Raw genomic sequence first — 13,616 nt, 5'->3', positions numbered from 1 at the left:
TCTAGGTGTTAAAGTTCACTTGAGAAAACTAATACATCAACCTGATTCAGAACAAACACGTGTTATTGATCGATTTCTTACGATTTACATTTGATTAACAACAATATTAAAATCTCAAGCTCTGGCTACATCTAAGATATTGTTCAAAATTGTGCTGAAAGGAAGTGCTTTTTGAACTGGAGCGCTTTACATTTTATGTTATAATTTAGATTTAATTCTCCTTAAAATCCATGGTCATTGTTTACGCGTGCTATCTGGAAGATTGACACATGTCAGCTGCAGCAAGGCGTACTAACTCAGTCAATCACAAATCGCACCGGATAACCCAGGATACAGAAACTGAAAAACTATTAGATTGTTTTAGTTTTTAAAGTATTAGCTGAGCACGTGGAGTCTCTGAAACTTTTGCGGTGAAACTGAAAAACTGCCAGACAAACAGTGCCTACGGCTTGTAATTAAAACAGCACGAATGCTTCATTTCAACTGCACAGGAAATGTTCCAGAATAGTTGCGTATGATTATTCCCGTGAAAAGGTGAAATATGGTTCTTCCTGTCTGCAGAGCAAATGCGTGACCGACTAGATTTGACTACACTATTTTTGTATTCTGACAAGAGGAGCGGAACCCAAGAAAAAAAAAGTTAGAAACTCAGCAATTCCCTTGTTTGTCTATTTCCTGTTTGGCGACTGGTCACGTGATCCAAACATATAAACACACACGACCCCTCTAACGAGATTTGTTAATTGTACAAGCTTGTTATAGCCGTTTTTTCTTGATATTTTTATGAGACTATTCAAGTCACGTTGTCTGTATTTGTTAGTCAAGAGTTTAAGAGAACGAGAGAGAAAAGAGAGAAAACGATTGAAATTGTCCCGTCTACTTAAAATTTTCCAAGTGGCTGTCGCGCCTTAAATTACCCTGCAAGGGAAACCTCAGAAACGGTTGGCTTAAGATTAATTTAATTGATCAACTGATGGACATTGTTAAACTTGCATTGTTTGGGAGAAAAAAAATATCCTTGGCAGTGTTGCTTTAATTTAGCTTCCAACTGAAACGTAACTGGAGTGATATGTACAGAAACTAATTAAACGGTTGTTTTCACAGACCCACGCTGCGCTTCAAAAGCCTTGCAGAAGATGTAAGCAATTTCTAAAAAAATTAAAAGGATCGAAACTAGTCTGGTCTTATCAGTCCGCCGTCATGTACCGTTAAATATCCTTCACACGTAATTAAATGACGACAGTTGTCAGGTTTGTATGGGGCGTTTTGCCAGGGGTAAGTCCCAGCTGATTGGTGGATGTTGAGTTAAAAGACTTGGTACAGGTCTATATCCACGCCTATACAGATCAGAGACCATTTCACGTGGAGTGCGTGCTTTCGAGGAAAAGGGTAAGTGGTTTATAATGTTTCGTTGTACTATTACTTTGTTCAAACGATTTCCTTTCTGAGAAGTCGAAATGTATGCAACCACACCTTCATGACCAAAACGCACACACAGTCTATTTTCATTATCAAAGCCATTTAAATATCCAGACGACAGTGCGTTGAGAATATAAAATTGCGATGCGCGACTCCGATGACACGCTCGACATGAAAGCAGAAAAATGTTATCGGTAGTTCTGTGCATTTAATCTTTTAAATGGCAATTTATCGTTCATTTAATCAACAGTTTTAGATGTGAATTGTCTTCGTCAGACAATGCATAGGAAAAAACTTCGGTTACGAGACTGGCTTGTACAAAAGATTAACGAAGGAAAGTATGGCTTGAGATGGGTGGGAGACCCAAAGGAGAGAACCTTTCGAGTACCGTGGAAACATGGCAGTCGGCATGGCTGGAGCGTGGACGATGCTGCTCTGTTTCAAGCATGGGCTTTGTACACTGGCAAATACAAGGAAGGAAGGGATGATCCCGACCCTCGAAAGTGGAAGACGAATTTCAGGTGTGCGTTGAATGCTTTGCCTGATATTAAAGAGATAAGGGGAAAGAGCTGTCCAAGGGGAAAAGATGCTTTCAAAATATACAGGATGACGAGGCCATTTCGCGGTAGAGGTAGGTGAAGTACCGTAACATGCGGTAGAGAATTTAAGTCCTTCTCGCAATGATGACATTGAATTGAGTTCATTAGAAACAGCAATCGATAAGAGGACCACTGTGGGTCATGAAATGGTTTACTGAAGGAAAATTCGATAGGGACAAATAAGACCCAATCATTGTTAGATAACAAGAAGTCGTTTAGATACGTCGCTACAATTCACCAGCCTTGAGTCAAGTCGTATTCTGAATGCTATTACTAAGACTGAGATGAAATTTTAAATGGATAAATAGTATCTATCGACAGGTTCCCAATTGAAACCACCACGTGGATATTAATGGCACATTGATGGATTAGCGATTCCCTCATGTTTGAAAAACTAATGGCCTGCTCATGCTTGTGGCCGTAACTCACGAAGACATAATTTATACCACACTGCTTTTTCGGTCGCCTCGCCTTAAAAAAATTGAGGCCTGCGTGCTTGTAAATAAAGCAGAGGATTTCAACCTGCTTTAAGTCCAAGGTCTTTTTGAGCAATTGTAGTTTTATGATATGGAAACTGGCGCAAATGAGTTTGGCATGATGAGAACTAGCGATTACATGTATTCTTCATTTAAGTGTATCTTGGCGTTTCATTGATCGAGAACCTACAAACTAAAGTTAGTTGTGCTGAAAGGTGTTAATTGGCTTTCTAAACACAGAGAAAAACCACATGCTAGCCACAACTTTATTTCAGTCACGAAGACTCTCTAATTAACCCATGTGTGTTCCATCCATAAACATTTTTCAATACAAAATGCTGATCTCTTGAGAGAGCTGTGTCCACTCGCTGATTTTACATTTTTTACCAGAAGGTGCATGTTTATCTAAATTCTGACCTTGCTAGTAAAACTGCGAAACTCAACAGGAAAGCTGAACCGCTGATGGTCAGAGTTTCCTTGTCAAACAGGTTCATTCGCGTTTAGAATAGCTTGAAATTTAAGACAGTCCAACTTTCGATCATTCCCTTAATACTTGCCTGTTGAATTGAGCATTCAACACTGCCTTGAAACAATTCTGTTAATTCATCAAAATGGGTTATTGGTGAGTTGTTTATTTTACAAATAATTAAAAGACATCAGATGAAGAAGACGATTTCTACATTACAAGTTTAGGACCGGATCAGTGGCGTGGGTAGCTCGTTCTTTCGCTTTCGTTCGTCACTGGCGTGTTCATGAATAGGTAGACATAACAAAAAGAATGGCAGTCGACAGCACACATCACATCTCCATGTTTAAGACTGTTGTTAAAATCTTATGATCATGACGTTGTCATGATTGCGAAATAATTACTCGATTAAATTTCGAAACACAACTAAAGCATCTAGGACCAATATCATATCCGTGAACATGAACAAAGCATCAAGGAAACACACGGTTCTCTTCGCAGCAGCTTTAGAAAACAGACTTTTAGCTGTATTTTAAGACTGATTACCTCGTAATAATTAACAATAATTAATATATAATCATTAATAATTATATAATTGTAATAATTATATATTTTATTGATTTATAATTATGCCGTAGTAATTATTATCAATATTACAATTTAATTTGTTACTTCCTCATATATATTTGCCGCACACGAAGTTGGAAAATAAAATGGAGACTAGAAAGGCGAAGAGAAGTTAAAGGCTTCAGACAATACTTTCTAGATAATTTTTATTAATACGATTAGTTAGCTCTCTGGCATCAAGTACACAGTACTAATAGTTTGTAGAAATACATGTTTCTTTTCTTTCATTCTTTCGTTAGCAACGTTCAGAAAAGACAAGGAGTATAATACCAGAATCGAACAAATTACAGTACTTGTCTTACACCTTTTAAACATGTTTTTAGTCAGAGAAAAATATGAGCTCGGGCTGAAAATGAACGACGTTTACCATCCAGCGAAAAGGACAGCAAGAGGGCTGTGTTGCTTTGTAGCGATCATTCATTTGGGTGTTTAAAAGACCTATGCGATTAAGCTTTAAAAGTATTGACCTCGAAAATTTATCGCAGATTTTCGATGTAAACCGACTTGGTTTATTTGTTTTCCTAGATCACCATCCACCTTCCCTTCCAGTTGGCCAAGCAGCAGAGATCCGCAGGAGAGACCCATTTCAAGCTACAAGGCCTTTTAAGGAAAGCACTTTCCCTGTAACAATGCCTTACTTGGTGAGTTTGAGTAATATAAGAAATAACCTCAAATCTATATATTTATCTTTCATTGAGTAAAACACCAAAGATATGATATAAACTGGATTTCAACAAATCTCCTGTCACCATATAAAGAACTGAATGAAATGAAATGAAATGAAATGGGTGCACTAGAGAAGGAAATCTTTATGAATTAGCGCCATACGTTCCAAGCTCGGACATTATTTGATACTTTCACTCTTGTATAATGTTATCATTCCACTGGCTTGCCCGCTTATTCACATTCAAACATAACAAGTCTTGATGGCTGAAATATAAACAGTCTTCTTCTAAGAGATTCAGGTATTTGGCTTGTCTTATGCCAAAGAGTTTACTTTATTTTCTTTTCCATTTTTTTGTTGATTCGTTGGCACTGAAAAAAGAAACCAAACAAATATCATCGACGCAGTACCTGTACGTGATGGGATCATTAAAATTTGGGCAACAACTGCTGCCTTTTGGGGAAAATAAAACTGTTTGTAATGTCTGCAGAATATTTCCTTTCTTCAGTTGTCAGATGTGTCCACATTATACATCAGCTAAAGTTCATTTATGATCTTGTCTCTTAACAAATTAACAAGAAACCAGTTTACTCAGGTTTTACCACATTGCTGCTAAGCTAAATGCATTTGAAAGATTGATAAACTTTACTGAATAATGGACAATAAGGGGAAAACCATTTGAATTTTTTTTTTCCATAGGAGTTATTATCAGAATGGGCATCCTATTTTATATAATAAAACAACCCTTTGGTGCTCACCTAACCCAAAACCATACTCGAATCAAATTATCATATACAACGAATGTCTTCCTGGTCAGGGCTGGAGTTTTCACACACTAGAAGAATGGATGTTACTCTGACACTGGAAATTTCGGTTGGAAACTGGTTATATCATGAGAAAGATGAATTATGCCACGAGCATAGTTTTATTATTTATGAATAAAAGAAATTTACCCGGCTAGAATGGACAGCTGTCTAAAGCTCTTCGATTTGATCTCACTGTAGACCTCACTGTAGGTTTGCCAGTAACCTAAACCGTGATTCCACCTGACGCGGCAGTGCCGTAAAATCCCAGATATTACACCATGATCAACGTTCCTGGTTTAATATTATCGCGTAAATTTGCTTTCCAGCTCTCATATAGACCAGACAACATGAACAGCAACAAGCGTTGTGTAAAGTGACCATTAGTCTACCATTTATAACTGAATGAGGCGTTGTTTACAAAATATAGCCACATTTAAGTGAATGGTTAAACAAATATATATTAGAGAAATTAAATGACACTATTTTCGGCCTTTAGAGGATTCCACCTCATTGTATGAAATTTTGGCGACACGTTAAGTTAACGATTTTGAAAAACCGTTATTTAGCAACACTTTAATTTAGCGATTTTTCGTAAATTTGGAACATAAGTCACTCAGTGTTTGCGATCTCACGAACTGAAACTTTCACGAATTAAGGTATTAAAAAATTTTACGACGACTATAGAACATTTATGTGATAAAATCATAAACTTCAATAGCTTCATTCAAATCACAATCATACAACGTTTGGCAACTTAATTAATTTTGAACGAAACAAACGAAACTGCAACTGTAATGTCCTATCTTAATGCTGTCCTGACTCATATTTGCATTGTCACGAAAAGTCAAAGCTCCTTTTACGAGTACCTAACCATCAACATTCTAACGTCACCGATCAGGCTCGGTGGATTACTTCAAATGGATCAACAGGTGGCAGTGGTTTGTCTCTGCTGGCAATTTCTTTGACTCACACCGTTGAGAATGCATTTCCTTCCTTCAGCGCCGGTCAGAGAGTCGTATTAATGCGACCAGCCAGCTTGCTTGAATTGGCTTCATTACTGACATCCTGAGATCAACCTCTTTGTCTTCAAAGCTTGTCCTACTGTCTAACTGCCTTTTGAACCTCTCCCGGTTACCAGGTGGTAAATTTCTCTTTGGAGAATTTCTTAGCCTGGTCATGAACTGATTGTGTGAAACTGATCACATGGCGGGATTTCATTTTTTACTCACTTTAATTTAGCTACGATTTGAATTTAGCGACACTTATATTAATTTTGATGCATTTTAATTTAGCGATTCGTAGAATAATCGCTCAATTGGCTAAATTAAAGTGTCACCAAAATTTCATGTAATAAGGTATTTGACACCAACTGCTCTCCAAATTGAGGGAGATTGAATTGAAGATTTCAAAAACAAGCAAGAAGTGAATAAGAAAACCTCAGAAGCAAAACCGTAGAGGATGAATATTGCACGAGTTCGACGCTGACATGTTGTTTTCTACAGCAAGGACGATTTCTCGGAAAATTTGGTCTGTAACCGTTTGGAATCCGCTGTGTAGCACAGATCAAATTTCGAAAATAAATACATAAATTTAAAATCCTTTTGCCTCTTCACTTTGTTTCTGTTAAAAGCTTAGAACTTACTAAGTTCTTACTAAGTAAGAACTGAACAGGAAAACATCAGAAGCAAAACCGTTGAGTGTGAATATTGCACAAGTTCGATTCAGGCAGAGATTTCGTTTTCGTTGCAAAGATAGTTTCTCGGAAAATTTGGTCTGTAATTGTTTGGAATCCGCTGTGTAGCACAGATCAAATTTCAAAAATAAATACATAAATTTAAAATTATTTTGCCTGTTCACTTTGTTACTGTTAAGAGCTTAGAACTTACTAAAGAAATAAAATAGCAGATATTTCACTCGATTTCAATATCATTTCGTGACATCCGGCCTAAGATAGCGTGACCAAGCCGAAATCAAGCTTTACTTTTTATAGTTTCTGACAACTTTCGAAATCCACAATACAAAATGCTTGCCATTGCTATAAATAAAAGAATTATCCATGTGACTGAATATATGAAAGGAACTGTTGTATCGAGGATTAACAAGTGAATGCCACGAATTTTACGATGTACTAAACCGAGAATTTTGGTCACAAACGGACGGTCTTTTGAATATTACAATGTAAACTGACGGACCTCAAGTTTGTGAGATTTAGCAACAGTGGCCAGTGGCTGTGGTTGTTCCGCGTTTGCCTGACATAAAGGGCGGCACACACGACAGGGCTAGCCCCTACGACTAGTCCCTGCAACAAATCGCGGGGACAAGTCCCATCGTGTGAACTGGCCATTTTTGCTTCAAAATCTAGTCGCATGGGACCAACTTTGGTCCCACGAATTCAAACCAGTCCCACGAATAGTCCCACGAATTCAAACCAGTTTGAATTTTTGGGACAAGTCCCTGCGTCCTGTTCCTCAAAACGCTTCGTGTGAACTGTGCGTGGGACAAGTCCCTGCGACCAGTCCCCTCGTGTAAACTCTACAGGGGACTACAATTGTAGTTGCAGGCGAGACTAGTCGCAGGGACTTGTCCCCTCGTGTATGCCGACCTTAATGGCAGCCTTCTTCTTTAAAAACAGTACAGAAACTTTAAACGAACTCGCCGTTTTAACCTGGTTTAAACGAAGTCTGGAAAACTGCTTTTAAATATATCAACGAACAAACTTCCCTAACAAAACACATGACAAATTTTTTTTCTCTAAGCATCAACTGTCAATTGTTAAATGACATCCGTGATTTTAACTCGAACAAGTATTAAATGTTCGCGAATTAACAAGGTACTTTTCCCTAAAATCGATTTTTCCCTTTTCAAAACCTAGCATGTCACCTGCTCAACAGGAAATTGCGGCCGAGACATGTTAAGGGAAATTTCTGCAATTGTTTTTCCACACGCGAACTGCAGACAGACAACAAGTCGAGGAAAGTGAAATGTTCGCGTGTTGACACGTGCGTCTTTAAAGACTTGTCAATAAACTCTAAGCAGTAGGCTAAACAAAACTTTGCTGCTCTGGATTAGACCAGTTTTGTACAGAATATCGACATTATCGCCACATCCAACCTAGCTTCGTGGTGTGAGTACAAATCGTGCAAAGGTATTTGTCTGGTTTACAGATTAGCACTCGTATTTCTGAACGCGTGAAAGCGCAGAACGTGGTTAGAATTTCGGTAAAGAAGAACGTTGGGTAAAAAGACATTTTATTGTGCAGAATGGCTGCAAAGTTGTAACCCTCATTACGACCCTGCCAAAACGCTTCGACCGGCTCGTAAATAGATACACCGAAACTAAACACAAAGATATCTAATAAGAAATAAAATCCTAAAATCTGTTTCACTTTCATCTGATATCGAGACGACAATTTCGAGTCCTGTACATGTCTCAAAGCAACAGTTACAAAACAAACGGGCTGATCTTTAAATATACATTATTTCATAACTCACCCTTAATCAGTAGTCTATCAGTCGTTTGTCTTGACGATCTTTGCCACCGAGTAAAAATATCTGAAGCTTGCCGTAAAGTAACTTCAATTTGCATAATGCCAGCAATTACGTGTACATCTTTGTTCAAAATATTTTAAGAGCGAAGGAACGCAAAGCACGTTTCTTGGAAAATTTTAAAACGTGTTACGCCGATGATTATGGATATTGAATTGCAATGATTACAAAAGGGCCCGGTTGGGTAGTGTTTTAAAAATAACCTGTTTGTTTTCAAAGTCAACTTTCCTGACCCGATTCCCGGGATAAATTCCGAAACCGGAAGTTGTAATGTGCACGCTAAATTGAGACGTTACCTCCAAATGCTCAGCACAAATTCGACTTCCTTTGATTACTAATAAAGCAATAAATAAACAGTGACTTCCTCAGTTGCATCTGGCGGCTTCAATGAGACCAAATTACAGTAAAATGCCCTCTGATGAGAGGAGTGAACCTCTTATAGGTCGAAGATTATTGTATTCCGATAAAACCAGATGGGTCAAGTAGGCTTTTGTTCGTTATCCTAGCGTTTTATCCAGCATTTTAGTGAGGAAAAAGCATTAAGCTTTATTCAAGCAGTTTAGTGGCATTTTCTCGGAAAATTAATTTTTTTCCACAGAAAATAGAAATAAAAATTACTTTTTTCATGAGAAAGTGAAGACTTCACTCGAAATTGAAAAAAATTAAAACGTCAACCAAAAACTATAAAATTTTTGAGCAAGCAACCAGAACGATGATCCTGCTGGTATACGTTGGATCAATAGTGATCTAATCGGCTTTACATATAAAATGAAGAATACAAAAGCAAAAACCGATACAACGTAGACTGATTTTTTGAAGGTGTACTATATTTCGGCTGGCCAAACCAGCCTTCTTCAGGTACAATGGAAGATTTTACATTGGTGCGTATTTTTATGTAGCCGATATTTACGTAATACCGGTGTCACAGTGATATGTGTATCCCCGTGATATGTGTATCCCCGCACACATATCACTAGTGATATGTGTATCCCCTCCAAAATGGCGACCAGTGATATGTGTATCCCCCACCCCCCTCCCCTCTACTTTAAAAAGCAATATCCTCCTTGAAAGTGCTTTCGTCGTCCGGTCGCTTACTGGACGAACGACTAACCCAAACAGGCTTCAGTAAAACACAAATCTCAATTTTTGTAGTTGAAAAAGTTTACTTATCTACTGCTGGAATTGTGTTCTTGATCCTAACTGGTTTTCTGCGAGCAGGATATAATGAATTTAAAGTTGAACACCAAATGGATCTAGATATATTTCAATTTGAGTTTCACGGCACCGGATTTCTAGGACGATATTAATTGCGCGGTGCATTCTCACCCCTCGAGTAACGCATATTCTCCACTGTTCATCACCTTGTTTGCATCTGAATTATTCGTGGAGTGAAACACATATCACGGCTTCGACCCGATCGCCATAAAATGATTAGTGGCACTCGTGTATCCCCTGCACCCGCTTTTCAGTTCGACTTTTTGTAAGATATGTTAAGTCTCAAGCTGTATACATTGCTATACTGCGAATATTGCTAGCACGTTTCACAATATTCGACGTTTCTTCTTCGGCAGTTAGCCTAGATTACGGCTGTCTTCAGGGGATACACATATCACTGCGCCATGTAATAATTAGTGATATGTGTATCCCCTGCATGCGGTCGGCGACGGTGTACAACCGAGGTCAGTGAAACTCCAGAAATCCCAAGCTATGAATAAATGCCTGGTGTGAATATTTCTAGCAAGCCAGTTTTGACAATGCAAATGTTATGGGCATTTTTCTTCTTGGGTAGAAAGCCAATATTACAGCTGTGTCCATGGGGATACACATATCACTAGTTCATGAAATAATCAGTGATATGTGTATCCATTATTATCCTGTGCACGCGTGCACGCGTTTTTAGTGGAATTATCGAGTTTCAAACTTCAGTGAACCCAAGCCGTGTAAAAACGTCGGGTGCTAATATTGCCTGCAGTTTTGACAAGGTTGATGCGCTATATTATAACAGTTGTGTTTCTGGGGATACACATATCACTGCGCCATGAAATAATTAGTGATATGTGTATCCCCTGCACGCGATTTCAGTTCAGATATTTAAACATTCGAGTTGCAAACTCCGCAAACCTCAACCTGGGTACAAACGTCGTAGCGAGTAAGCAGCCAGCACGTTTCGGCAATAATTGGCCATTTTCTTCGATCAGGTAGATAGCCAATCTAACGGCTGTGTTTAGGGGATACACACTGAGATCACTGCGCCATGAAATAATTAGTGATATGCGTATCCGCTGTTCGAAGTTTTAGTCAGATATACAATCGAGTCGGTTGGAACTCAACCAAACTCAAGAAATCCTAATCTGCTCCGTTGGGCGCGAATTCATTTCTGGTTTCTTCTACTCTTTACAGCGCTTGTCGGAACCTCGCAACCGAGTCGCCATTTTGTTCGTTGAATGTCCAGGCGCGTATCAGTGTTTTGTGTATCCCCACGGGGGATACACATATCACTAGTGATATGTGTGCGGGGGTACACATATCACGGGGATACACATATCACTGTGACACCGCCCTACCATAGATAACCCTAACAACAAATCTAAACCTACTACAGCCGCCGAACATTTCCTGTCCTCTCCTAACCACACTGCTAACGACATGCAATTAATCCCCATCGAAAAAATCGTTTCTAACCGAGACTCTATCCGTAAGGCCAGGGAAGCTTTTTTAATTCAAAAAGGCAGAACAATTGATCCTAATTGTCTGAACATCCGCGAAGAAACATATTAATTGTTTCCATTTGTTTTCTTTTATTATGTTCTTTTATCATGTTATTTTATTTTACCGTATGCTTATCTTCAATTTACATTATCAATTACTTTTGCCCAAATTTATGGAGATTTGTATGGAGACGCCATGTTGGTGCCCATCCGTATGGGCACCAACATGGCGGCCGGAAACCAACAGAAACATCTGTCACTGAGTTTTGCTACAAAAGCGCGAATTTATCCCTCGAGGAACTCTAAAACACTAACATAATACTTTTTTCTAAGACATGAACTGTTCAGATAGCCAAGTTCCCCGAAATAAGTCACTTTTTTAACCATCATGACAGCTCTCTAGGCCGTCATGTAAATGCCGCGTCACGCAAAAGCTTAGAAATTCAAGCGTAGTGTATCACAAAACCAATAACCCATTCGGAGCGAAAATTTGTATAAATATTAGTTTTCAGCTGCTCTTATACATGATTACAGTGAAATCTCAGCAAGATCAATAGTTTGGTGGTTCGAATTTTAGTGACGTCATGTGAAAACCAGCTATAGGGTAAATTAAATACAGTAGAACCCAGGCCCCGCCTTACGACCACCCCGTTAATACGGTTACCTCGTTATTACGGCCACTTTATTCTGGCCCGAAAAAAAGCTCAGTCAGTCATTTCTTATTTAAAGAACCCCTTTAATACGGCCAACCCCTTAATACGGCTAGATGTTTGTGGCCCTTTGGTGACCAGATTAACGGGTCCCACTGTAGATTAGATAACACACACTTTCAACGGGGATATAATAGACGTATAGAGGTGCAACTGATCAAATTCCCCCTGATTCCAACGCTTGCATGTTTTCGTCTTTGCAAACCACAGTACTTATCACTGAACAGGGATCTCTCCGCATCCTTTACGATGTAGGACTATCTTTAACCCAACAATGTTTAAAAAAGGAGAGCATGGTGCTAATTTCTTTGCATTTCGATTTCCAGGGGTATTGTTAATCGTGGAATTTTATTTTATCTGTGTTTTTCAGCCAGCCCCTTACCCGCCTATTGAACCCCGTTACGACACGTGGCAACCTCGAGGTAATAATTACTTTTAAAAAACAGAGAGAGCTTTGAAATATAATTAAATCTTTTTTCTGGAATTTTGTTTTTTCTGGCTCTAATTTTCTTGGCAATACTGGAAAACTTTACTTACTGTACGGCCTTTATGATTCCTCTGCCCAGGATAACATAAGCGCATTTTGACTAAAGAGGACAGTATTGAGCAAGGAGATTATTACAAAGCCTGTGTCTCCTTTAATAACGCTACCTGTGTTATTTTTTTTATCTAGGTGTATTTCAGTGATACGTCTTATTTTAATCTTTTGCTTGATTTTCTTTGTAGAGAGAAGAAATAGCATGGGATTAACTGACGATGAAATAGTTAACGTGAGTAACACCAGACATTTGAGGTCTTGTAATTACTGTCTGACAGCAATGCCATCTCCCCTAAAGAGAAAAACATTCTGTAAGAAAAATGATTTCCAGAGCGACTTTTGAGGCAGTTGTTTTGTCACTTTGCACTCGTTTTCGCTGTTGAGGGACTCCAAAAAGAGGATCTCATTTTATCTTTACCCTCGCTCTTCGGCACACGGTTTCGCGGTCTCTGATTGGCCAGTTAATGCAGCTACTCATTTTACACGGCCTGCGAGCAGGCCCAACTTTTAGTCACACGCGCGAGGTTTCTCGCTGCTCGTGCGCGTGCTCCTCACACGTGAGCCTGCTCTCAGGCTATCAATACAAGTGAAAGAAGTCACGTTCTGAATGTTTAGTACAGAGAGGTTACGTTGTTTGGTGTCTATTCCATACCATTGGTTTTGTTCCAAACACTTTTTTCTTTACAGCTGGTTCATGAGATGATGAGTGAAGCAAGTTCATCCCCAGGCCTCAGCACTCCTGGCGGCAGTGCAGACTCACCTTACTATGGAATGAATCCGTTCTTCCCGTGATGCTCCTGTTCATTCCAATGCACGCCGGAGTCTTTTAGTCTTTTACTCTTTTCTAGTTCACAATTACAAAACTGAAAACCGACTTTTGTTTTTTGTAAATTTTTTAATAAAATTGATACTAAGTATGTTTTATAAGTAAACTTAAAAAGTTGCTAACGGAACCAAGCATTTACGGCCTCTGTGGGCGCCATTTAGTAACGAAGACCTGGTTAGATGACTTGTAGAAATGTTTTATGGGCAATAAAAATGGAACTTGGACCTTGTTG

General features: G+C 38.8%; 1 protein-coding gene and 1 long non-coding RNA gene across 2 annotated transcripts; one reads left to right on the top strand and one right to left on the bottom strand.

Moving 5' to 3' along the window:
- The first annotated feature begins 1,295 nt into the window (after nucleotides 1-1,295).
- LOC110055792 (uncharacterized) lies at nucleotides 1,296-13,608 on the top strand. The gene is made up of 6 exons (XM_020762200.2): nucleotides 1,296-1,389; nucleotides 1,670-2,050; nucleotides 4,113-4,228; nucleotides 12,391-12,442; nucleotides 12,747-12,790; nucleotides 13,246-13,608. The coding sequence occupies exons 2-6, from the start codon at nucleotides 1,699-1,701 to the stop codon at nucleotides 13,348-13,350; spliced, it is 669 nt and encodes a 222-aa protein (XP_020617859.1). The 5' UTR covers nucleotides 1,296-1,389; nucleotides 1,670-1,698; the 3' UTR covers nucleotides 13,351-13,608.
- On the bottom strand, nucleotides 3,717-8,725 carry LOC149104369 (uncharacterized). The gene is made up of 2 exons (XR_016201374.1): nucleotides 8,549-8,725; nucleotides 3,717-4,622 (listed from the first exon to the last, which is right to left on the bottom strand). It is a non-coding gene; the product is annotated as an uncharacterized LOC149104369 (long non-coding RNA).
- Nucleotides 13,609-13,616: the final 8 nt, after the last annotated feature.

The sequence above is a fragment of the Orbicella faveolata genome, unplaced genomic scaffold (assembly GCF_042242905.1).
Source record: "Orbicella faveolata isolate gen_17 unplaced genomic scaffold, um_ofav_v1 contig_34, whole genome shotgun sequence".
Taxonomy (NCBI): Eukaryota; Metazoa; Cnidaria; class Anthozoa; order Scleractinia; family Merulinidae; genus Orbicella; species Orbicella faveolata.
Note: the sequence above shows the minus strand (reverse complement) of the source record. Positions and strands in the feature narration are given on the sequence as shown.

What these genes read in the sequence shown, in the direction of transcription:
- LOC110055792 (XM_020762200.2), top strand. Translation starts at nt 1,699, where the DNA reads ATGCATAGGAAAAAACTTCGGTTACGAGACTGGCTTGTACAAAAGATT. An exon ending in GAGGCCATTTCGCGGTAGAG is followed by an intron (nt 2,051 to 4,112) that starts GTAGGTGAAGTA and finishes TTGTTTTCCTAG; the next exon opens with ATCACCATCCACCTTCCCTT. An exon ending in CTGACGATGAAATAGTTAAC is followed by an intron (nt 12,791 to 13,245) that starts GTGAGTAACACC and finishes TTTTCTTTACAG; the next exon opens with CTGGTTCATGAGATGATGAG.